We start from the raw sequence: 27,518 nt of genomic DNA, 5'->3' as shown, positions 1-27,518 counted from the left end.
GTACTGGAGCCCAAGTTGAAATTTTAAGTCATAAGAGTGAAACCTGGCAACATTATATACTTTTAAAAATAACTTTAAAGGTTGGACTCATAAACTTTTCAGAGGTAGACACCATGCATATTGATTTGACACTTTTAACAATTATTTATTATTCAAATTTATTTTCTTTTTACTAAAACTTTTTATCTTTTAATGGATGAAAAGTCCATGATTAATACCATTATATGTCCATGTCTATTTCTCGCTTCCACTTGCAAAGGAAACAGCCTTGCCTTGGCCTTGCTAATTGACCCATCCTTGCAGCCGGTTTAACCCAAGGTAACTTCATTGAAAGTTTACTCTGACAGGATGCAAGGAGGCAGGCCTACAGAAGGATGCAAGGTAATATGATGTCCGATTGTGATGTCCAATAAAGCTGCTACTAGCCCTGTGGGCCACCTGAGCACCTGAAATGTGGCTAGCAGGAATAGAGATGTGCTTTAAGATAGATATTTATACACCCAAATCAGCCTTTATAAACATATAAATATTTCAGACTTGGCAGGCAATGAGGTCTTTGTTGCAACTATTCAACTCTGCCATTGTAGCATAAAAAAGCAGCCAGAGACAATACCTAAACAAATGGGAGTAGCTATGTTCCAATAAAACTTTATTTACAAAACAAGCAGCTGAACTTGGCCCCCAAAAAACTTATTATTTTGGAAAATCTGCAGAGCTAAAACTAAGATCACTAAGGGACTTAGGGAGACATGTGTCTGCTGTCACCATTACTTTCAACTGAGAAAGGAATCACTGAAGTATGTATAGGGAGTATCTCCCTACCACAAGCTTCAGTGGCCCAGAAGAGACCCTGAAAGCTATGTTCCAAGGACTCTCTCATCTCACCCACTGCTGCCATTTCCTGGAATTCTGGCCTACAAGAGTTCAAGGCAAGAGCCGCAGCAGTTTAAAAAAAAAAAAAAAAAGCCTCTTTCATGAAGGTCAGAAGACCTTTCTTCACTTGAAGAAGGATAAGATGTTTGCATAGATAATAAACGCCATTCCATGGAAAAATCAGAGATTAAACAACTGAGATGCAAGAGGCAAATAGGTGGTGCTCATGTGGTTTTCTGTTATTTTGAAAACCATGCTCTATCCAAGTATTTTTCAACCCAGATAGTCAAAAGTAGATATATCTGTATGAAAATTTGCATAAGTTAATTCTTAAATTTTATCCATTTAATTTTTTATCATAGTAATACATATACACAGATTAAAATGACATCAAAAACAGGCCTCTTCTGCTCCATCCTGCTACAACCCCTACCCCAACTCTCACCAGGTACAACACTGAAAACTTCAGCTACTTGATCTGGTATTCACCATCACATTTCAAATACTATGTTTATACTATAATTTCTTATTATTTCGGTTTTACATACATTCTATTGAAAATGAGGTAATGCTTACAACCTACCATCCCACACATCTCCTTCCCTAGTCTTCCAAAATTTAGAGTTAACAATATATGAAATACACCCTTTGCTCAAAGCTGAGACACGTAGTATACAACGCTTACTTTCCTACCTTACACAACCTTTTGTTTGCTCAGTTAAGGGTTACATCATTCTTTTTTCATTTAGTTTCCCATATTCCTATCACTAAATTGTTCCCATATTCTCTAACAAACCTAAAAAACAAAACAAAGAAAACCGTATACCTAGGATTCCTGTTCTAACCTGTTTCTTCATAAAGCATCTAGAGTGATAATATTAAAACTTTTAAGTCAGAACATTACATTCCTCCACTCAAACCCTTCACAGTCTCACCAATTCACTCAGTGAATGTGGGAGGGACCTGTGAATTAATTATAATCAATAGAATTTGGCAGGGGTGATGCTACACCACTTCCATTATAATGTTACAAGAGAGTATAACTTTTATCTTGCTAGCCAACTGTCTCTTGGCTTTGATGGAGCAAACTACTATGTTGTGAGCTGCTGTATGGAGAGGCCCACATGGCAAGGAACTGAGGGCATCAGGTGGCCAACAGCCAGCAAAAAATTAAGGCCTTCAGTCCAACAACCCACAAGGAATTAAATTCTGCCAAGAACCACATGACCTTGGATATGGATCCTTCTGCAATCCAGCTTTGAGGTGAGACTGCAACCTGGTGAGAGACCATGAAGTAGAAGGTCCCGATAAGCTGTGCCCAAACTCTTGACCCACAAAAACTGTGAGATAATAAATGTGTGTTGTTCTAATAAATTTGTGGTTATTTGTTTAAAAAGAAAAAAGAGAGAGACAAAAAATGCTGGTGAGGATGTGGGGAAAAGGGAACCCTGCTGGTGGGAACATAAATATGTTACAGCTACTATGGAAAACAGTATGGTGGTTCCTCAAAAAATTAAAACTAAAACTACCATATGATCCAGCAATCTCACATCTGGGTACATATCCAAAGGAGATAAAATCACTCTCTTGAAGCGATACTTGCATTCCCATGTTCATTGTAGCATTATTCACAGTAGCCAAGACATGGAAAGAACTTAAGGATCTATCAATGGATGAATAGATAAAGAAAATGTGGTAGACCGGAGGTGCCAAAATAAATGTACACACATGACTTGCATTCATCTTTTGTTATTGGTATATATTGAATATTACAATTTTAATACAGTTTTGTTTTTTCCTTTCTTAAAACGTATATACATTTTTTTTGGCACCCTCTGTATATATACAATATTATTCAGCCATAAAAAAGAAGAAAATCCTGTCATTTGCAACAACACTGACAGACTTTGAGGGCATTATGCTAAGTGAAAAGTCAGACAATAAGACAAATACTGTATGATGTCACTTATGTGTGGACTCTAAAAACACCCGACTCAGAAACAGAGTAGAATGCTGGTTGGCATGGGATGAGCAGTGAGGGAAATGAGGACATGTCGGTTGAAGGACACAAACTTCCAGTTATAAGATAAATAAGTTTGGGGGAATCAACAGGTATAATGTGGTGACTACACAGTCTGACAATTAAGTTCGCGAACTTATCCTGGAGCAAGTGCTACACACCTCATTGCTGAATATCACTACAGTCACCTTTGAAGTACTCCCCTTGAGAAGCTATGCACTGATGCCAGTGCCTAGTCCACCCTTCAAAGCAATGTTGGAACTCTTTTTCTGGAATGGCCATCAGAGCTGTCATTGTATTACCCTTGATGTCCTGAATGTCATCAAAATGTCTTCCTTTCAATATTTCCTTCATCTTCGGGAAAAGAAAGATAAAGTGGGCAGATCAGGCGAGTAGGGAGGGTGTTCTAATATAGTTATTTGTTTATGGGCTAAAAACTCCCTCACAGACAGTGCCGTGTGAGCTGGTGCATTGTTGGGATGCAAGAGCCATGAATTGTTGATAAAAAGTTCAGGTTGTCTAACTTTTTCACACAGCTTTTTCAGCACTTCCAAGTAGTAAACTGGGCTAACTGTCCAGCTGGTACAAATTCATAATGAGTAATCCCTCTGATATAAAAAAAGGCTAGCGACAGTGTTGCAACAAGTTTGTGAACTTAACTGTCACACATGAGAGCTGCTGTGAGAGTAGAGTTTTCTTGTTCCCCGCATAACAACAAAATGGTTATTACGTGAGGTAAAGGATATGTTAACCTTATTGCGGTAAACACTTCATCATATTTATGTTTATCAAATCATCACATTGTACACCTTGAAGTCACACAATGCTAATGTGTCAATTATATCTCAATAAAGCTGAGGTAAAAATAATCATCCATTTGGAAGATTCAAGCCTGGCTGTCAGAATACTTGGGAGCCAGGATAGCCGAGAGCTGGTATCCTAATGCCTAAAAGGGGTAGAAGAGAAAAGGGAGCTGACAATGCACTCATTCCAGCTAAGCCCAGACTTGTGAAGAACTTCAACTTGCAGTTCTTTATACAATGCTTGACACACAAATAAATACTTGATTTGCAGACATCCTTATATAATACTCCCTGGTTCATATGGGTAAGTTTGTCCATAATTTCTTAGAACAGGAAATATTCAATAGAGCTTTTTCATTTTATTCTCTTGAGAAACTGCAGCTTTCATGAAAATGCAACTAAAAAAAAATAATCTCTGTTCGCTGACCAAGGAAAGCAACATGGAAGCTTGCCATCTATCCAGGGCCTTGGGAGGGAAGAGGGAAAGAGAACAGCAAGGATAATACTGGAAAATACTAAAAACACCAACCTGTGCCAGACTCTGTTGTGGGTTGCAAAGTTATACTACCCATAAGGTGGTGGAATCCCAAGCCATAAAATTAATGTAAAACCTGGTCCAAAACCACTGAAATGCCAATGGCTCCAGCAGAAGTAAACTTAAAACTGCTCAACTGCTCTGCAGGGCTCATAGGTCTTTCTGTGTGCGTGTGTGTGTGCGTGCGAATGTGCATGTGTGCGTGCGTGCGTGCGTGCGTGCAGGATGTGACTAACAATGAGAGCATAATTAAAAATTACACACATAAACAATCCAGCAATTTCAATGATCAATTTATTCCATACTTAGTAAATAATAGTGGAAATAATAGAACAATCTAAAACAGATTATGAAATAAATTGCTTTAAAATTATGAAGGTGATAAAAGGAGGAAATGAAAATATGTTGAAAAAATATGTAAACAAAGAACTGGTAGAATTTGAATTTTTAAAAAAACAAGAAACACATATTCTGAAATGTAAAATGCAGTCACTAAAAATAAACGTGTTAAATAATAGATTAAATACAGATTAAACAGCTGATTAAATAAAGATGAGACGATTTTAATGAACTGAAAAAGATCTGATAAAAAGCACTGTGAATGCAACATAGAGACATAAAGTGAAGAGAAGCAGGAAAAGGCAATGCAGCACTCACAGAAGCCTACAGGAGCAGCGTTCATCAGAGAAGGCACAGTGACAGCAGCAGCAGATGTGCCCGTCCCCTGCTAACCATGACACTCAAAGGCAGTGCACAGCAACCTGGCAGGGTGGGACGTCAGACTTTCAGAATGAGATCCCAGTACTTGGGCTGCGGGGCTTTTAAACTGCATGATTAGGGAAGTACTGGCCCCTTGCCGGTGTGATCAGAGGCAGGAATACAATCACGTGATGTGTAGAATCTGCCAGTTAATGTGTTAGAATGCTGTCTCTGTCCCTAATCTGTTAACTCGATACTCATGGTTGGGGTAACTTCCCTGACTGGCATGCTTTGAGAGCTCGGTTCCAAGCCTTGTTGGTTGACTGTGAGATGGGAAAATACGGTAGCAGAATTTGCCACATCAGTGTCAATGGCTTGGAAATCAATCGATCTATCCATGGTATAATTACGGACTGGGATCCAAGCTGCATGGTTGACCAGAACTGCCTGCCCTACAGGACCATAGCCAGTTTTGGTGAGCTCTGCAAGACAGCCTCGGATAAGTTAATATCACCCCTCTAGCACATAAGAAACTATTATATGAGACTATCCAACAAACTTTGTGTAAGAGTTCCAAGTTCTACTACTTGGCTGAAACTGAAATTATGCAGGGAGAGAATAAAGAGGAGCAGTACCAGAAGATAAAAGGATTGAGATTTTCCAAAACTGATGAAAGTCCTGAATCTCCCAAATGAAGATTTATATTGCATCCCACACTAGATAAATAAACACAGGTCTGTATCTCAAGATGCCTTCAGAGGATGGCAAATTACAATTCTTTCTTCTTTTGACTTCTTGCAACTCTGGGACACTATCCCTCAAACCTCAGCCGCCATATTATCAGAAGCCCAAGCCGCAGGGAGTAGCCCCACGAGAACTTGAAGGACAACAATTAACAGCCCCAGGAGTGATTCCAACCATAGCAAGTATCAAGTGACAGCCTCCAAGTATCAGTTGACAGACTATGTTGTCTTTGATGTTCTAGCTGAATTGATTCCCCAGATAATTGTAGCTCCAGCTAATATCAAAAGGAGAAACCACCCAACTGATACCAGGTACGTTACAGAATCATAAGAATAAAATGGCTTATGTTTAAGCCACTAAATTTTAAGGTGGTTTTAAGCATCAATTGATAATTAAAACATTTCTCAGTTGCAATAACAGATTCCAGAAGACAACGGAAAAATATCTCTAAAGTGCTGAGGAAAAATACTGCTCCACCTAGAATTCTGAAACAAACTATTATATATATATCTTTCTAGAGAGACCAAAATACATTTTACCCAAACAGTGAAAGTTCACCACTTATAATCTCTCACAGAAAGCAATACTACAAAACATACAGGTACAAGAAATAATTGTAAGCAATAAAACTTATGAATATGTTGTAAATCTAAAAAAGCTGATATGCTAAACAGATACAACTACAATATTAAACGGTTTCTGATATGGTTAACTAATTTATCTATTTTGGTGTTTTGAATTCATACTTAATATAACACTAGCACAGAGAAAATGTCCTAAAGAACAGTCGACATATATAAAAGCGTTTCCTAAACCTTATAGTCCTTTATCTGTTCTTCCCATCTCCTTCCCTCAAATGTGATCCTCCCATGACTCCACACCTGAGAAGGTCCCAGCTCCAACCAGCAAGGGATAGAGAAGACACACTTGTGGGAGGAAAGCAAAAGAGAACAGCAGGCAAGAGGACTCTCTCCATTCACCAGGTGCAACATTTGATACCTATTTCTTTATTTGTATCTGCTTTGTCAGAATCAAAAATCATTTCATAGACATGCACTATGAATGGTAATTTTTAAAATTAAGGACCATGTTATGACCAAAAGGCATCTTACAAAAGACTTGAAGCAAGAAAGTCCCATAACCATATGAACTATTAATTTTCTCCCCCATCTAACTCTTAACAGGAAAATTTTCAATAGCTTACATAAAGTTTTCAGTAGAGTACCAAATTTAAAGAGCAGAAGGAAAGTTCAGAGCTTCTATTTTCAATTAACATAGAACTCAGATATATTAGAAAGTGATGAACCATTTTAAAGAAGGCTACTAAGCATTACTTACTTTAACAGCAAATTTCTTTGAGGCCATGGCTCACTGATCCCGGAGTAATTACAGACCTTTAATTGAAGAAAAAAGAAAGTTATATCAAAATCTCTATATAGGTATATCAAAATCTCTTCCTATTTGAATATTACAGGGGATAAAGATTGGCTGAATAATCAAGTATCAATAGGTTTTTGCAAGATGGCTGCTTTCTTATAACTGGCCTTAACAAAATATTATACTGAATTAGTACTTTTAAAATTTCCCACACAGAAAAGCACAGGCCCAGATGTATCCTATCAAACGTTTAAAGAAGAATTAATACCAATCTTTCAAATCCTTTAAAAGAACAGAAGCGTAAGAAAAACTTCAAATAATTCTAAGAGGCCAGTATTATCCTGATACCAACACATAACACACATCACAAGAAAACTACACACCAATATCACTTATGAATAAAGACACAAAATCCTCAACAAAATACTACAAACCGTATCTAGTCACATGAAAAAAAAAAAAAAAAGGATTATACACCATGACCAAGTCAGATTTATCCCTGGAATACAAGGTTGGTTTAACATCTCAAAATTAATCAATACAATACATTATATTAATAGACTGAAAGAAAAAACACAAACACATGATCATCTCGAATTCAAAAAAATTTAAAAAATTAAGAAAACCCACCTTGGATAAAAAAAAAAAAATCCAACACACTAGGAAGAGAATGAACATTCTCACCCTGATAAAGAGCATCTATGAAAAACACACAGCTGAAATCTACTCAATGGTGAAAGCCTGAATGTTTTCTCCCCTAAGATGAGGAAAGGATGAGATGTTTGCCCTTGCCACTTCTACTCAACATTGTATTAGAGGTTCTAATCAGGGCAATTAAGCAAGAAAAAGAAATACTGTTTCCCTGAAAATAAGACCGGGTCTTATATTAATTTTTGCTCCAAGACGCATTAGGGCTTATGTTCAGGGGATGTCATCTGGAAAAATCATGCTAGGGCTTATTTTCTGGTTAGGTCTGATTTTGGGGAAACATGGTAAAAGGCATCCAGATTGGAAAAGAAGAGGTAAAACTATATCTATTAATAAATGCCATTTTCTTATATTAGAATAAACAAGTTTAGCAAGGTTGTAAGATATAATATTAATATTAAAAAATAAACTATATTTTATATATCAACAATGAATAATCCTGAAATGAAATTAAGAAAACAATTTCATTTACAATAGCATCAAAAAAAATACTTCCAAAAAATTTAACAAAAGGACAAGATTTGTACACCAAGAACCATCAAATATTATTGAAATAAATTAAAGCCTTAGGTAAATGGATAGGCATCCCATGTCATGGATTGGAAGACTTAACAGTATTAAGATAGCAATACAAGGTCTGACAATCAAGTTCACAAACTCATCCTAGAAAAATGCTACACACCTCACTGCTGAATATCACTACAGTCACCTTCGAAGTATTCCCTTTGGGAAACTATGCACTGATGCCAGCGCCTAGTCCACCCTTCAAAGCAATTTTGGAACTCTTTTTCTAGAATGGCCATCAGAGCTGTTGTCATATTACTCTTGATGTTCTGAATGTCATCAAATGGTCTTCCTTTCAATATTTCCTTTATCTTCAGGTAAAGAAAGAAGTCATTAGGGGCCAGATTAGGTGAGTTGGGTGGGTGTTCCAATACAGTTATTTATTGACTGGCTAAAATACCCCTCACAGACAGTGCCGTGTGAGCTGGTGCATTGTCGTGATGCAAGAGCTATGAATTGTTGGTGAAAAGTTCAGTTCGTCTAACTTTTTCACGCGGCCTTTTCAGCACTTCCAAATAGTAAACTTGGTTAACTGTCCAGTTGGTACAAATTCATAAAGAATAATCCCTCTGATATCAAAAAAACATGAGCAACATCATTGCAACAAGTTCGGGAACTTAATTGTCACATGTTGTAATCCTCAAATGGATCTACAGATTCAACACAATCTCTCTCAAAAACCCAGCTGACTTCTTTATAGAAACTGACAAGCTTATCCTAAAATTCATATGAAAATGCAAGGGATCTGGAATAGCCAAATAATCTTGAAAAAGAAGAACAAAGTTGGAGAATTCATACTTCCCCATTTGAAAACTTACTACAAAGCTCACTATTTATCAAACGAGACAGAATAGTACTAGCATAAGGACAGGCACATAAATCAACAAAATAAAATTGAGAGTCCTAAAATAGATCTTTACAGCTATGGTCGATTGATTTTTAACAAACGTGCCACGTCAATTTAATGGGGAAATAGTCTTTTCAACAAATGGTGCCGGGACAACTGGATAGCCACATGCAAAAGAATAAAGCTGGACCCTTACATCACATTATATACAAAAATTAACTCAAAATGGATGAAAGACCTAAATGTAATGGCTAAAACTATAAAACTCTTAGAAGAAAACACAGATGTAAATTTTTGCAACATTGCAGTAATTTCTTAGATATGGTACCAGAGGCACAAATGACAAATGACAAAATTGGTGTTAGATTTCATCAAAATTAAAAACGTCTGTGCTTCAAAGGGCACCACCAAGAAAGTGAAAACATAACCCACAGAATGGTAGAAAATATGTGTAAATCATACATCTTATATGGGACTCATGTTCAGAATATATAAACACCTCTTACAACTCAACAATAAAAAACCAAAAACCCAATTTAAAAATGGAAAAAAGATTTGAATAGATATTTCTCCAAAGAAGATATACAAGCAGCTAATAAGCACAAGAAGAGATGCTCGGCATCATTAGCCATCAAGGAAATGCAAATCAAAACCACAATCATATACCACTTTATACCTACTATGATGGCTAAAATAAAAAAGACAAACAATAACAAGTGCTGACAAAGATAAATTCGATCTCTCATACATGGCCGGTGGGAATGTAAAATGTTATAGCCACTTTAGAAAAACAGTATGGCAGTTCTTCAAAAAGATAAACATCAAGCTGCCATATGATCCAGCATTTTCATTCTTAGGTATGTACTGAAGAAAAATAAAAACATACCCACACAAAAACTTAAATAGTAATGTTCATAGGAGCATTATTCATAACAGCCAAAAAGCAGAAACAATCCAAATGTCCACCCACTGATGAATGGGTAAACAAAATTTTTACAAGTATACACACAGTGGAACATTATTTGGCAATAAAAAGGAATCAAGCACTTCTATTCCCCTCTGCTGTGCTCAGCCAGGCAACTGCCCACTGGCACCCTACACTACAGAAGCCTGGAGAATTATTTTCTGGAGAAGATTAAGCTAGAGGATCTCTGATCTGGAAAACACCAGGCACAGCATAAGGTGCAGTGTACCCTTACCCTACTGAAAAAAGAGAAATTAAGGGAATATTTACAAACTGACTGATACCTTCTCCAGCCTGCATGCCCTTTGTGATGGTTGATTTTATGTATCAACTTGTCTGGGCTAAGGAATGGCCAGATAACTAGTAAAACATTATTTCTGGCTGTGTCTGTCAGGATGTTTAAAGAAAGAGATCAGCATTTGAATTAGTAAACTGAGTAAAGCAGGTGCCCTCCCCAATGTGGGTGGGCATCATTTAATCCACTGAGGGCCCAACAGAAAAAGGTGAAGGAAGGATGAATTGTTGATCTGTCTGAGCTGGGAGATCCATCTTAACCCTGCGCTCAGACATTGGCACTCCTCGTTCTTGGGCCTTTGGACTCAGACTGAATTACACACTGGCTTTCCTGGTTCTCCCAAACAGCAGATGAGACTTCTCAGCTTCCATAATCACATGAGCCAATTCCTATACTAAATATATACATACACACACACACACACACACACACGCACATATACGAAAGGTCAGACAATTATGGATAGATGTATGGACGTGTGTGTGTGTGTGTGTGTGTGTGTATACACTCTATTGGTTCTGTTTCTCTGGAGAACCTTCACTAGTCTTGCCTCTTCAAATAGGAGACTGAAACCTTCCCATTTGGGGAACTGGACTAACCTAAAAGGCAAGGTTTAAAAATACTGACATCAGGGGTTCCCCAAGGAAACAGCCATCTTTTCTTTTTTAAAAGATTTTATTGAGGAAGGGGAACAGGACTTTATTGGGGAACAATGTGTATTTCTAGGACTTTTTATTGGAGGACAGTGGTGTGTTTTTCCCAGGACTCATCAACTCCATCCAAGTCAAGTTGTTGTCCTTTCAATCTTGGTTGTGGAGGGCACAACTCAGCTCCAGGTCCAGTCGCTGTTGTTAGTTGTAGGGGGCGCAGCCCACCATCCCTTGCAAGAAGTGAACCGGCAAATTCGTGGTTGAGAGCGCGCGCTCCAACCAACTGAGCCATCTGGCCATCCGGGAGCTCAGCGGCAGCTCATTGACTTCATTCTAGTTGCAGAGGGCGCAGCTCGCTGGCCCATGTGGGAATCGAACCGGCAGCCCCGTTGCCCAGAGCTCACGCTCTAACCAACTGAGCCACTAGTCTGCCCCTAACTTCCATCTTTTTAATGTCCCACTGCCAAATACAAGTAAATAAGTAGGAATTACCTGCCACCTACGGAAAGACTCTATCATGAAAGAAAGCAAAACAAACAGAAAAAAACTACTTGGTTGAAACCAGGCCTATGCAGGAGAAAGGAAATACTTCTTAAAGAAACTATCATTATTATCAGAGAGAGAAAAGATATTACATCCATAAAGCAATAAATAAAAAAGGAACTTTTGAAAAACAACAAATTAAAACTATGATAGCAGAAATACAAAAACTTAATAGAAGGTCTGGCAGATCAAGTTCAGTAAGTCATTCAGAAACTTTAGCAAAAATAAAAAAGATGAAAAAATAGAGAATAAATTAAAAATTAAAGAACCAGTATTAGAGGACCAAGACATGAAAATTAATATAGAAACAGACCCATATTGGGGCATATATCCCAATAAAATTTCAGGCATTGATGACAAAAAGAATCTTAAAAAAGTGTGTGTGGGGGGTATAGTAGAGGGAGGTGGTGGTAAAAGAGTATTTGGCTCCAAACTACCCAAAGCTACTCTGGAGACTAAAACGGACGGAAGAAATATCTTCAAATTTCTAAAACAAATTGTTTCCAACCTCCAACTGCATTTAAACATGAGGGAGGAAAACATTTTAGACATACAAGGTCTTACAAAATTTAAGACTCAGGCACCCTTTCTCAGGAAGCTACTGAAGATGTGCTTCACCAAAATGAGAAAATTAAATGAGAGGCAGATACAGGAAACAAGAAGGCCCAGACGGGCGAAAGACAGAGGAAATCCCAGGATCCGGTGACAGCAGATCCCTGCATGAGACCATGGGCTTGACCAGGAGGAAAACACCAATGCAGGCCAGAGCAGGTTGCAAGGACCCAGGAGATGCATCTTCAGAAGTGTCTACATGCACGCAGGTGAATTGTAGACATCTGGTAAAGAATATGAGATTGAATTATGACAAGTGCATGAAAAGCTAAGCAACTTAATAGTAACAAGGCAATTATTGAGTCCAGGACAAACTAAAACTGCAGAAAATAAAAAGTAAAGAGTACTTCATATACAGCTCAGTTACAATTAGCATTTAATCATAACACTGGACCTTGACCTAAACAATACTATATCGTGTTTCCCCGAAAATAAGACCTAACTGGAAAATCAGCTCTAATGTGTCTTTTGGAGCAAAAATTAATATAAGACCCGGTCTTATAGTAAAACAAGTAAAATATAGTAAAATAAGACCGGGTCTTATAATAATGTATTGTAATATAATATATAATAAAGATAACAAATATAATAAATATAATACTGGGTCTTAAATTTTTGCTCCAAACAATGCTTTGGAGCTGACTGTCCAGCTAGGTCTTATTTTCATATTATATTTACAACAGTATTACAAGGATGGGAAATGTGTGTGTGTGTGTGTATGTGGTAGGGGCACAGGAGTTAAATCAAGCAAAAGCTCCCTGTAATGTTAAAGGAATGTTTCAGAAGCAAAGCCTAAAACCAATTAAAAAACAAACAAACAATTACCACCACGCAGTAATAATAAAGCAGAAACACAGCAAGTAATTTAGTGATATGGAACCAATTCTTCAGTGCTAAACTCTGCTCCAACTTGAATAGCAAGTTAAAGAGAGCTGATATGGAGGAAAGAATGGGGTGAGAAGAATGCCATAATTCACAAGCCTTGCGCATGTAACTATCTGCCTGTTTAAATCATGTGCACAGACACTATTAGAGCAACACTGTCCAATAGAAATACAATGCAAGCTACAGATGTCATTTTAAATTTTATAGTAGCTGCATTTAATAAAGAATAAACAGGTGAAATTTTAATATTTTATTTAATCCAATAAATCCAACACATTATCATTTTAGCATGTAATCAGGAGAAAAATATTTACACTCTTGGTGGTTTAGCTGTCTTTGAAATTAGGTGGGCATTTTGTACTTCAAGCACATCTCAATTAGTAATGGACACATGTCAAGTGCTCAACAGACGTTTGTGGGCAGTGGCTACTATAATGGACAGCTTAGTTTGAGAATATTAGGTTTTATTATGAAAAAATGACTTATTTCTGTGTCCCAGATTATTTATTTATAGAACAGAGACAGTAATACTCAACTCAAAATCACTGAAAGGAGTAAGTAAATGTGAAAACCCCCAAAATAATCATTTATAAACACTAGGCCCTCGATGAATGGTAACAATCACTATTACCTAGTTAATAGTGATTTTTTTAAAAATCTGGTAACATTTGATTCTAATTTTTTAAATGGACAAAAATATCTTTATCTAAACTCTAAATCATTTTAAGTATTCATTTCTATTCTCTGAATAATGTAATGCATATGATTTAGAAAAAATTTAGCTATGTTCATCATAGCAAGACCTTTTATTAGACACAGGTGTCAATGGAAAAAATAAGTTCCTGGAAGTCAGGAAGATGTACTTGAAAACAATTTATAAAAGTTGTCCAAAAACTTTAGACAGATCCTTAACATTATATTATTTGAGCCTGGTAAACATAAAATCAGCCCCCTTATGTATATTAAATTGGGCTTCAATAATTTCTGCTAAGAATTTAGGGAGTCCCTTATTGGGGTACTTAGAGGAGACTCAAGTGGTTCATTCAGCTGAACAGAAGAGGAGGAGGGAATTTTGTCAGCAAGTGTTTTCAACCAAAGCTGAAGCATGTGCGATCTAATTATTTTTTAATTATGCACTCGTTTTCCCATATGTCCTTCCTCTCCTGAAGGCAGGTAGACAACGTGGAAGGCTGTGGCAAGGCTTTCAGAACATATCTGCTGTTGGGTAGATTATGACCCTGTCGTGCAGGGTGCCAGGCGGGGTCTCAGCTCCCGCTCCCCACATAAGAACACAGGATATGGTGAGGCCAAAAAAGAACACCCACGGAGCCACAGATGGGGAGTCATACCACTATATTCTCGCTGGCGGCATCCACCTCTCTGCAATCTGCTCTTGCCAGCTCAGCCACCATCTTCTTGCTAGCCCCCATTTTCTGCTAGCGTAGCCACAGCAGTTATTATTAGTGGCCAATGCCTCACTGGTTACAGCCTGTTTGGACCATGTTTCCCCGAAAATAAGACCTAGCCGGACAATCAGCTCTAATGCGTCTTTTGGAGCAAAAATTAACATAAGACCCGGTCTTATATAAGACCGGTGGTGGGGACAGAGCCAGGAGTGCAGTTTCCAGGCTCTCGGCTTCACGTGGAAAGGTGCTGGCTCAGGTAGTAAATGACCATTAACTGTGATTGGATGGCCATCAGCTGTGGCTAGTTGGCCGTCAGCTGTAACCAGTGAGACATTGACCACTAATATAACTGCCGTGGCTACACTAGCAAAAAATGGGGGCTAGCAAGAAGATGGTGGCTGAGCTAGCAAGCGGCGGATTGCAGCTAACAAGCGAGACTGGTGCAGGAAGACCTCTTGTTGGGGTGCTGGCGGATATTTGCTTCCTGTGTCTCCAACCCAGCCGCCAGCAAGACTATAGTGGTATGACTCCCCTATCTATGGCTCCGTGGGTGTTCCTGTTTGGCCTCACCATATCCTGCGTTCTTGTGTGGGGAGCAGGAGCAGAGACCCCGCAGGCCTCCCCGCACGACAATCTGTCACCTACAGAACTGCCAACGTCAATTGCTAACTGGGCCGTCAAAACAGGTGTGCCCTTCTGTCATGCGGGGTGTCATGTGGGAGACCCTGCTCACTGCGCCATGTCATGCAGGGAGTCACACGGGGTGTGTGGGGACAGAGCCCCAGAGAGTAGTTTACAGGCTCTCGGCCTCACGTGGAGGGGTGCTGGCTCGGCTGTGGCTGATTGGCTGTCAGCTGTGGCCGGTTAGCCGATTGGCCACCGGTATAACTGCTGCGGCTACGGAGGAGAGCCGAGGACTGCCGAGGAGCCCAGCAGAGCTGAGGAGAGCGGAAGAGGAGAGCCGAAGAGAGGGGAAGTGAGGAGAGGAACAGAGTCGAGAGAGTGGAGGAGAGTCGTCCGTCAGTCGGTTGGCAGAAAGGCGGACGGCAGGTCGCACGTCCGGTGAACCCAGCCTCCACTGAGACCCCGCAGGCCACCCTGCCTGAAAGATGGTGCGGCGAGCAGGCCTCCGCGCACGACAAATGGCGCAGCGAGCAGGGTCTCCCACACGACAGGGTGTCATCAGGCGGGGTCTCAGCTCCCCTCCCCACATAAGAATGCAGAACATGGTGAGGCCACAAAGGAACACCCACGGAGCCACAGATAGGGGAGTCATACCACTATAGTCTCGCTGGTGGCTGGATTGGAGGAGACACAGGAAGCAGGAGCCACACTGCCTGTAACCCGCTGTCCTAACAACAATCTGTGCTTACCAGCCACCATCTTCTTGCTAGCCCCCATTTGCTGCTAGTGTAGCCACAGCAGTTATATTCGAGGCCAATGGCTCACTGGTTATAGCTGACGGCCAACTAGCCACAGCTGATGGCCATCCAATCACAGTTGATGGCCATTTACTACCGGAGCCAGCACCTTTCCACGTGAGGCCGAGAGCCTGGAAACTGCACTCCTGGCTCTGTTGCCACACCTTCGTCCTTCAGCCCTCTGCTAAGGCACAAGTTCCCAACACAGAGTATGACTTCGAGTAAAGCTACATAAGTAGTGGTTCTCTCCTGCTAATCAAAGGGAGAGCAAGAGAGAGAGAGAGAGAGAGAGAAAAGAAGAAAGGAACTGTGCAGCTGAGGAAAATGGGTTTGAATTAATTGACCATTATGCTCTATGACACGGCACACTGCTTCATAAACAAAACATGAAGTGGACCACGATGAAGTCTGTAACACATCGGGACACCCAGTGCATAGACCTTGAGTCTGCACGTTTGACAAAGTCATTTTAAATAAAGAAGGCTATTTCCTTTATCACAGCATAGCATTAGGCGCAGCTGCTAGAAATGAACTAAATAGTGAACTGAAATCTGAAATGAACAATGAACAGAACCAATTTGCTAAGCCCCAAATACAGTAAAATCACACTTACTCATCAAGGAAGGAGTAGGTTCTCAAAGGTGAACAGCTCTCAGAGCACTGCTGAACAGTACAGGGTGTTCTACAAATATCTGTTCGATGAAGAGATGCCTCAGACATAGGAGCTGAGTCATTTATGCGTATAACCATTTATTTGTTTTTACGAAAATTTTCCAAAAATGTATTGACTATTTACTGACTTTCATAAAAATACCGTAACTGATTATTTTTTTGATATTCTAGATGAAAAAGATCATCAATCATCACACTGGGCAATACACATATTAACCACCCTCTGAGCTTCTGGTTCCTACACAGAGCGATTCCACAGTGCAGCCTGTGAGGTTGCTGTCAACGGTGTTATCTCCTGTGGTTCCCTTTCCCCTCTCGGGTCTTCAGCTTAATCAGATGGGCCCATAAACCTAAGGGACCAAGTATGTCAGGTTAATCGGATGCTTTCTAAGTTTCTCTTACATGGATTAGCATCGAGTTCAGAGTGGAGGCTTGAGCCCTCTATCTTAGAAAATAAAATGGCTGGTAGCTTTCTTCAGGATTAGGGTTTCTGTAATGATGAAAGCACTTGAGTCATGGTACCATAGAAAGCGCCCTCTGGATTTGGGCCTCAGCATTTGATCCTCTGCCTCACTAGAACAATCCTTAAGTTGGCCTGTAAGGTCTCCTCCATCTCTAAACCTCTCTGACTCAAAATCCAACAGCAGTTCAAGGAACAAATAATGCCAGTATACAAATTGTTCAGAGAAGAGAGTAAAAGGAGACCCCCCCCCCAATCATTTTATGAAGCCGTGATAGCAAAACCCGACAAGGGCAGTATAAGAAAGGAAAAATCACAGCCAATTCTATAGATGAACATAGAGGCAAGAATCCTAAACAAATAGAAGCAATTTGAATCTAGCAACATATGAAAATATATCAGAACCAAGTGAGGCTCATCTGAAGAGTGCAAGGTTGGTTTCACACTCAAAAAATCCACCACTTTAAAAAACTGAAGTGGAAGAAGGCACATCATCATTTTAACAAAGGCAGAAAAAAAGAAAAAAGAAAAACATTAGAAATCTGAGAAATTTCCTAATCTGAACAAAGCATTTATAAAAAATGTAGTAAACATGCTTAACGATGAACCCTACAAGCAATTTCTTTGAAACAGCAGTTAAAAAATGTAGACTTATTAAAATACCATTTAACTAGCATCCCACAAATGAAAAATACTAGGAATAAATTTTATGTGTATAAGACCTCCTCAAATTGATCTTTGAACTTAATGCAACTCCAACCACAACCTTGTACAGAGAACTTGAGGAAGAGCGAAGAGGACTAAGGTACTTAGAAAAGAAAAACAGAGGAGGAGGTTTGTCTTCTCAGACCTAAGAAAACGACTACAATGCTATAGTAAACAAAATAATGTACTGGCAGAGGGGTAAACAAACAGGCTGAAGGGACAGACTACACAGACCAGAAACAAACCCACACATTTATGGAAATGAATGACAGAAGGAGCAGTGCAGATCGGTGGGAAATGAAGAGACTATTTCATTCAATAAATTGTGGTCCAACAACTGCGTATCCATTTGGAAAAAAATAAAATTGGACTGCTATTTTACACAACAGACAAAATTAAATTACAGATTGGCTAAAATTCAAATGTGGAAAATTAGAACCTTTAAAAAATATTTTTATGAACTCAGAGTAAGGAAGCGGTTTTTTTAACTAGACACAAAAAGTTCAAACCACAAAGAAAAAAAAAATGGTAGATTTGGCTATATTAAAATTAAAACTACAGATTGCAAGAAAACACATGCCATCCCCATATTCAACAAAGAATACACAAACTAGAACATATAAAGAACTCTCAAAATTCAACAGTAAATATACAAACAAGCCAGTCAGAAAATGGGCAAAGATATGACTACCAAAGAAGACATACAGATGACCAGAATGGCAAATAAAAACTAGTGAAAACATCAAACGTTGGTAAAGATGCAGAGAAAATGGATCTCTCATACACTGTTGTTAAGACTAAAAGTGGTACAACCAGTCTGGAAGAGATGGGCAGAGTCTTATAAAACTAAACACGCACTTACCATATGACTTGAAAATTTCATTCATAGGAATTTATCCCTGAGAAATGAAAACCTAGGCTCACATAAAAATTTATATACAAATGTTCATAACAACTTTATTCATAACAGCCCCAAACTGGAAACAACCCAGACGTCCTTCCATGGGTGAAGGGTTAAACAGACTGTGTACATCTACACGTACACCATGGGATGTTACTCAGCAATAAAAAAACAAAAATCGTACATGCAACAACTTGAAAGCAGCTCAAGAAAATTATACTGAGAAAAAGACAAACTGAAAAGGTTATATATGATTTCATTTATATAACATTCTTGAAATACAAAATTATAAAGGTGAAGAACAGATTAGTGGTTGCCAGGGGTTAGGGATGGGGGAGGTATACGTGGTTATGAAGAAGTAGCAGGAGGGAGCCTGTAGCACGATGGAAGTTCTATACGTTGCTTATGGTGTTGGTTACACTAATAGACACATGAGGTAAAACTTCATGTAACTAAATGAATGCATGTAAAACTGGTTAAATCTAGTAAGCTCTGTGGATTGTGCTAATGTCAATTTTCCGGTTTTAATATGTGCACTATAGTTATGCAAGATGTTACTAGTGGGGGAACTGAGTGAAGGGTACACAGGATTTTTTTTTTTTTTTTTTGCCAACTTCTGTGATTCTATAATTATATCAAAATGAAAAGCTTAGAAAATTAAAACTTCTGTTCATTGACCCAGCAATTCCACTCCTGGGTATTTATCCAAAGAAAACCAAAACACAAATTTGAAAAAATATATGAACCCCTACATTTACTGTAGCGTTATTCACAATAGCCAAGATATGGAAACAACCGAAATGCCCACCAATAGATGATTAGATAAAGATATTGTGGTACATTTATACAATGGAGTATTAGTCTGCCATAAAAAAGAATGAACTCTTACCATTTGCAACGACATGGATGGACCTAGAAAATATTATGTTAAGTGAAATAAGTAGGACTAAGAAAGACAAATACCATATGATCTCACTTACATGAGAAATCTAAAGAACAGAATAAACGAGTAAACTCAGAAGTAGACTCAGATACAGAGGAAAAACTGATGGTTGCTAGATGGGAGGGGGTTTGAGGGATGAGGAGAAGATGAAGGGATGAGAAAGCACAATTGGTAGTTATAAAATAGTCATGAGGAAGTGAAATACAATATAGGGAATACAATCAATAATGTTGTAAAGTCTATGTAAGATGTCAGATGGGTACTAGACATGTCGGAGGGATCATGTCATAGATTATATAAATGCCTAACCACTGAGTTGTACACCTGAAACTAATATAAAATAATATTGAATGTCAACTACAATTTTACATATACGCATATACACACACACACAGATATATATATACATACACACACCGGGAGTGCCAAAAAAATATACACATTTTAAGAGATGTTATTCATGTATTACTTTTCTAAGTTGAACTGAATTACAGTAGCAATGTGTAGTACCGTGTTTCCCCCAAGATAAGACCTAGCTGGACCATCTTAATATAAGACCCGGTATTATATTGTATTATATTATATTATTATTATATTATATTATATTTATTAGATTATACCCAGTCTTATATTAAAATAAGACCGGGTGTTATATTAATTTTTGCTCCAAAAGACACATTAGAGATGATGGTCTGCCTAGGTCTTATTTTCGGAGAAACACGGTATGACATTCACTCAAAAGATGGCGCTAATCAAACGAATGCTAGCATCATTCACTGTATTACAATTTTAATACATTTTTCTCCTTTCTTAAAAAGTGTATACATTTTTTTGGTACCCTCTGTATATACATACGAAGTGTGATCAAACATACGGTGAATGTTCAAATTAAAAAATTACTACAGTAAAAGACACATTGCCATTAATCCCCTCAAAATACTCTCCCTCGCATCAAACACACTTATCCCATCATTCTTGCCACTTTCTGAAGCAGTTCTGGAAGTTCTCTTTCGTGAGTGTCTTGGCTCTGTCGTGGCTGCCCAGAACCCTGAATGAATCTTTTTGACTTAGTGGAAGAGCAGAAGTTGCTCGGTGCCAGATCTGGTGAATAAGGTGGAGGAGGACACACCGTAATGTTTTTGACACTAATTGCTGTACCAGAAGCAATATGTGACATGGAGACTTTCCATTGTGATCACAAAATACAGTGAATGCTTCTGTGGAGTGCCATCCAATAGAAAGGCAGAGATCTTCAATACGGGAAGCAGCACATCAAACCTTAGTAACCGTGTGAGACACATTTCAACTTATTCAGTGCAGTCAGTTGGGTGTGAGCTACGGTTGAGAGAAGGTGTGTTTTAAAGTGTGTCATAAATCATCCTCCATCATGACAACGCTCCGTGTAACACAACACTTCTGGTATACGGCAATTTTTGTCAAATAAAAACATTACAGTGTGTCCTCATCTACCTTATTCACCGGACCTGGCACCGTGTGACTTCCGGCTCTTCCCCAAAGTCAAAATGACCACGAAAGAAAAACATTTTGAATCGATTCAGGACATCGAAGCAGCCATGACAGTGCAACTAAAGACACTAAGGAAAGAGGACTTCCAGAACTGCTTCAGAAAGTGGCAAGAATGATGGCATAAGTGTGTTCAAAGAGAGTGGGAGTATTTTCAGGGAGATTAATGGCAATGTGTCTTTTACTGTAATAAATGTTAAACACTCACTGTAGTTTTTGACCACACCTCATATAGTCACAGCACGTAAAGACAGCATAGGGAATATAGTCAATGGTACTGTAATAGCTATATACAATATCGGATGGGTAGTAGACTTGGTGGGGTTATTACTTTGGGAGGGGTGTAAATGTGTAATCATTATGTTGTTTTGCACACCTGAAACTAATTAAAAATTATTCAAAAAAATCCTTCTGTTCATCAAACAATACACATAAAGAAATGGGGGGAGGGTCACAAAATGGGAGAACATATGTAAACAATATTTAACCAGCAAAGGATGAGTATCTAAAATAAAACAATCTAACAGAAAAACAGGCAAAGGCAGTGCCCAGAAGAAGGTACCTGTCTCTCAGCCAAGCCTCTGGAAGGTGGTGGGGGATAGAGTTGGGAGCATTTCCTGATCTCTCCTATTATTTATGCCTTAGCAACCACTGTACAACATCCAATCATGAGTCTTCTATCTCCTTTGGGGAGGTGTGGGACGCGTCCCTCACCATTCTCTTATATAAGCTGAGAAGAATGCAGTCTAAATACAGAAAGACCATTTACTAGAGAATCTGGGGAGGCACACGCTGCGCTCTCTTCTCTTACTGTAAGCACACAGCTTTCATCAGACAGTCTCACAGGAAAGAAAAATCATTATCTGGTAATATTAAGAGGTCCCACATTCCAAAGGGCTGGTTATCCCAAAGGTCCCCCACAACCATATCCTTTTCCAGCACCTCTTATCTCCATCCTTCCACTTCTACATTCCCCAAAACCATCACTAGAGGTACCTGAGCAGGAGTCCCCTACTAATAACTCGCTGGGGTCTCCCCCAGCATCACAGGCGCTGCCAGCTCCTGCCCACACCTCCATCTCAGCTTCAATGTCCCCACATAGCCAACTCTGACACATACCCTTGAACATGGCACTCCAGCTCTCCCCACCTTTGCCCAGGCATGCTACACTGTAGACATCCTCTCTCCTAAGGCAAGTTATCCTCTGAAACCGAACTCAGATGCCACCTGCTCCTTGGACCTCTCTATGAATCTCCAGAATGAACGGCTCCCTTCTCTAGGCCACATCTGTACCTTACACCACCTCTACTCTTACTTAGTTTACCAAATTACACATAAGTCTGGTCCTCAGTCTCTCTCCTCTTCCTGACTATAAGCTTCCTGAGGTCCAGTCCTGTCCCCTTTGATACCTGATGTATGGCACAGATGCATCAAAAGTTTGTTGACTTGAGTCTGTTGATGTTACTAAATCAGCAGCTACAGACTGTGTTAAATTATTATTTTTTAGATTTATACCTATTTATCTAATGCATCTTTACTGTGCCCAAATCCCAAATTCCACATGAGGCCTTCTTAAAAGGTCAAAGCATTTGATCTATTTCAAAACACGAATAATTCTTAAGTTACATGTATCACGCAGCCAAAGTTGAGAGAGTTGTAATGCACACAAACATGTAAACAGAAGATCAAAGTGTTTTGTATTGAAAATAATGGGCAACAGATCAGAGCTATGGTTTAAGTTTAGTCCATAAATGTGAGTTTTTCAGTACATAATTTCTTTTGTCTTTAAAATACTGACATTCTAACATTCATTTGAATGGAAAAGGTATTACCAGCCTCTGCATTAGCTAAGTTTTAAACCTGGGAACATCCTGAGGTTTTTCTAGCCTTGTTTTACTGATCATTAAAAAGCAAATGTGCACACACACAAAAAGCTATATGCATCTTAAAATTTTACTTTGCTAGGCCCTTAAAGTTGCTTTCAGGAGTGAGCAAGCAACATGCTTAGTGCCTGGGGTTACATGTTACAAAGCCTTGCTATCAGTGCTTCCAATTCAAGTCTAAAGTCAGTGGAATTTTTATTTTACTGCCTGTTTTTAAAAAGTTGAGGAGGTTAAACGTCACAAAGCCTTGCTATCAGAGCTTCCAATTCAAGTCTAAAGTCAGTGGAATTTTTATTTTATTGCCTGTTTTAAAAAAAGTTGAGGACAATCTCCAAAAAGGTTAATTTCCAAATCTGAAAGCATATAATTTACATACGCATGCTGACAAAGTTAAAATATATTATAAATCTTACAAATACCATCTCATACTCTGTTCATTCCTGAGCCCACGTTCTCTGGCCTGAAAACAGGCGTTCTTTCACAAGGACAGGACTTTGATAGCGTATGACCCCACCAAAAATGTGTGCATATGAAAGATCCTAAGATCCTTAAGAAAATTAATTTTGGGAAGGAATGGAAGTAGATTAAACAATATCACATGATTGTCCTGTCATTTAAATACAAAGCAGAGATAAACTCTAATAAAGAAAGTCAGCGACCTTCTAGATTATTCTGTGGGAAAATCCAAGGCACTCTAAAATTCACATTTGTCTTCCTTTTAGCGTTTTGCTGGCCTGTGTCACAAGCCAAAGCAACCACTCCAGCTTAAAAAGACCAAAAACTAACTTCAGGTTTCTAATCTCTACATTTCAAATTTTATCAAGAAAATTACTAAACTTCCTCCTATCATCTTTAAAGAACTTTCATTAGCTATGGGAGCAGAAACTGAAAAAAACAAAGGCCTACAACTTCTGAAGGAATAACTATAATTCAAGAATAAGAAATCATTTCATTCCCTGTACCCTCACCCAATTTTATCACCAAAAGAAAAAAAAAGTAACAAGGAAGGAATCACAAACTGTAACAAAATAACAAGGAAAAATGACAAATGAGCAAAGGTCTTGCTGGTGACAGCCTAGATAAAGTTTGAAAAGGCACTTCAGTGTTAAAAAGAACCACCTTTTCCTATTATTCACATGGTAATTTTGAAAGCGAAAGCGGGCTTGTAAAAAAAAGGAAAACTAAAAAAATAAATAGGAAAGCACCAACAATAGAAGGATAATGCCAAGTGACCAAAAAATTAAGACTTTTCTTTCTCTTTAAATGTTGGTCAAATATTGAAATCCTCTACCATGATTAACTCCATAAAACTGTGCTACCTTTGCATCACTCTATACCCTTAACCCAGTCAGGTGACCCATGATCTTGGCCTCTTCTTCCTGCCGTGCCCACAGAAAATCACCTTCACTAGGGCTGTATAGGATGCTTCACTAGAAGACAACCACTGATCTTTAACACTTTGTCAGAAACAGACATAGGCATAGACATGTGGGGCAGTCAAGTCTTCAAGTTCTAGTAAAACAGACATGTATTCAAATTCTGCCCCTTCACGTGACCTCCAACAGGCTAATCAGTTCCTCTAAGTTTCTGGTTTTCTTATCTATAATAACAACAAGTGTCTATTCAAGGGTGATGATTACATAAGATCAGATAGGTAATATTTGGCTTAGTGTGGGTGCTCAGTCTCTATTAACCATAATCATTATAAGCATGGAGGCCACATAAGCAGACAGCACATAATCAATCCATTTAGTATCCACTCTGATAACTACTGTTTTCCAGTCACCTTCCCCACAGAAAACACACTTCTAATAATTAATGCAGCAGTCTTAAAATCCAATCCTTTCAATGCAAAAACTATAGAGATGGAGAAGGGATCATTGATTGATAAAGGTGGAGCGGTGGAGGTCACTATCGAGGGATAGCAGAAGGAAATTGGGGGTGGTGATAAAACAGTACTGCATCTTGATGGAGACAGAGGTTACATGATCACTGCATTGGTCAACTCATGAAGCTGTACACCAAAAATTTTACCACAGTAAATTTAAAATATTTTTTAATTGCAAAACAAAAACCCAATCATTTCTAAATAAACAATTAAAATAATGACACAATTGAACTTTTAAATGCCCAAGATGTTATAACTGCAATATTTTATATATTATCCTACAACTAACACAAGGCATATCCAATTTTATTTACCAGCTCTGATTTACGTAGTCAAGCACAAAACGTCAATGCTGTAATAAACATGAGGCACTGCTTTTCTATAATAGAAACAAAAAGACTTTGGAAATGTACTTACATCAACACTAAAAATGAGTGGTACTCTCCATTTAAGGATAAAAGGTGTAATGGTGACCCTATATCTTCTGTTTTTGAAATTTAAACCTCTGATGTAATTCAATTTGACAGTGGTTTGGCTTGGGATTTTTTGAAAGTTTTTTTCTCCTTTCTTTGCTTCCCTCCCCTCCCACCAAACTTTGATGACTCTGTTTACTGTACTATGCATACCAGTTCCAATGGTTCTGTTTACTTCGGACCAGTGTGTACACCTGGCCTGATAACTTGAGAGGGGTTTTTTTACATCTGTGTGGGATTCACTCCTGATTTAGAGGCAGACCACGTCTAGGAAGCACTTTTTCCTGGAGTTGCCTGGCCAACTTCTCCTTCCTTTGTTCTGCTCCTCCTTAGGTGTCTATAAAACCATTTGGCTCCATTAAGAGAAGGAAGACAGTCCTTGTGAGGGAGTCCACTGTTTTCCCTTAATGCTGGCATTTTAGAATAAAACCTGCTTTTCTTTCCACCAACCTTGCCTCTTGAGTTTTGGCTTTTATGCAGCAAGCACTCGGCCCTTTTGCACAGTAACAAAGGGAGTTTTATGACATTTGAGATTTGATTTCATAGATCTCTACCTTGCTGCCTAATGAGTAGGTTACTAAATGTACATGACTTAGTGTTCTCAATCTCTATAACATAATATATCAATAGCAGACTTTGAGGATTTAATCAAGCTTAAAATGACTAGGTATATACACACCAAGAGATACAATCCCAAAAAAGTCAATGCATACATTTTGCATTTTAAAAAAGCTATAACATGTTACACTCAGAAAACATTAACTCATAAACTGCACAATGGCAAAGGTAAAGTCCTGAAACAAACACATTTTATCACTGTCACCTCCTGGTTTCACTGTATATATAAGGTTTGGCTACCAAGTAAGTAAACATTTTTTTCCCAATTCAAATTAGCTGGTGAACAAAGCAATGTGTAATGAACACTGTGAAAATAAAAACAACCCAATGCCCTTCAACTGGTGATTGTGTAAATAAATAACAATATCTACATACAATGGAATACTACTCAACAACTGAAAGGGAATGAACCATTTATATTTGCAAAAACAAAGATAGCTCTAAATTATGACTGAAAGAAGCCAGACACTACCCTCTCAAAAAAAAAAAAAAAAAAAAAAAAATAGCTCTTAGGGTAAGATTCCATTTAGATAAAATCCTGGGAAATACCAACTTATCTAGAGTGACAGAAAGCAGATCAGCGGTTGCCCAGAAGACAGCGGCCAGAGGAATTACAAAGGGGCAAGAGGAAACTTTTGGGGGTGAAAGATATGTTATCTTGATTGTGGTGCTGGTTTCACTGGTGTATACATGTAAAACACATCAAACTTACACTTCAAATATGTGCAGCTTATTGTATGACAATTATACTTCAATAAAACTGTTTAAAAAGGAAAAGACCATATTAAAAAAAATATATCTTCCTAGCCTGGTACAGGCATACCTCGGAGATACTGCGGGTTCAGTTCCAGACACCACTGGAATAAAACAAGTTGTAATCTTTTTGCTGGTGGCAAGTCTTGCCTTCCATTTGTAAAAAAAACACTACACCTGTGAAGTGCAATAAAGTGAAGCTCAATAAAACGAAGTATGCCTGTATGTGAAAATCAGAAACAATGAATATTGCACTTATGAAATAACTTTTCTTCCTCATATCACAGAATATATGTATTCACTACATTTTGTAATATTCACATGAGGGTAGATTAAAAAACAAGAGGGTCTTCATCTTTTCCCAATGAATAGATGGAGGAAGGACAGAAAGGCAGGACCACTTGCTTAGGACATAGAACAATAAATGGCAAGTTAAGTGGTTACTAGGAAGTTGGTTCAACACATTCCCAGTCCAGTTCATTGCCTTTAAATTCTTAATTATTTTAAGTAAAACCATTAGGGAAAGAAAAATCTAACACACAACAACGTGTAAAATGAAGTCATTTGCTGTTTCTCAAATGCCTTGCTGGCTTAATTCCATCCACAGGTTTCAACCTCTGCTAATGTTGGATTGGAAAACCCCTAGGTGATTTTCATGAGCACCAACCCAAAACTGAGAACCCCTGAGATAAATTAGATTTAGATTTCTCAATAAAGGAATACAGAAGAAAGCAAGGTGCCACAAAAAGCTT

General features: G+C 38.4%; 1 protein-coding gene across 2 annotated transcripts in view; it reads right to left on the bottom strand.

Annotated features, from left to right (window-relative positions):
- SLX4IP (SLX4 interacting protein) overlaps positions 1-27,518 on the bottom strand; it is a 189,189-nt gene that overhangs the window by 159,277 nt on the left and 2,394 nt on the right. For both annotated transcript variants that reach the window (XM_019734904.3, XM_074317989.2), the window contains exon 2: positions 7,013-7,068. In XM_019734904.3, coding sequence (XP_019590463.3) covers positions 7,013-7,039 — 27 coding nt within the window. In that variant the 5' untranslated portion in view covers positions 7,040-7,068. The remainder of the gene's footprint in view (positions 1-7,012; positions 7,069-27,518) is intronic.

This window comes from Rhinolophus sinicus, chromosome 13 (genome assembly GCF_057876585.1).
Source record: "Rhinolophus sinicus isolate RSI-liver-muscle chromosome 13, RSI-T2T, whole genome shotgun sequence".
Taxonomy (NCBI): domain Eukaryota; kingdom Metazoa; phylum Chordata; class Mammalia; order Chiroptera; family Rhinolophidae; genus Rhinolophus; species Rhinolophus sinicus.
This window is presented reverse-complemented; position numbering and strand designations above follow the sequence as displayed.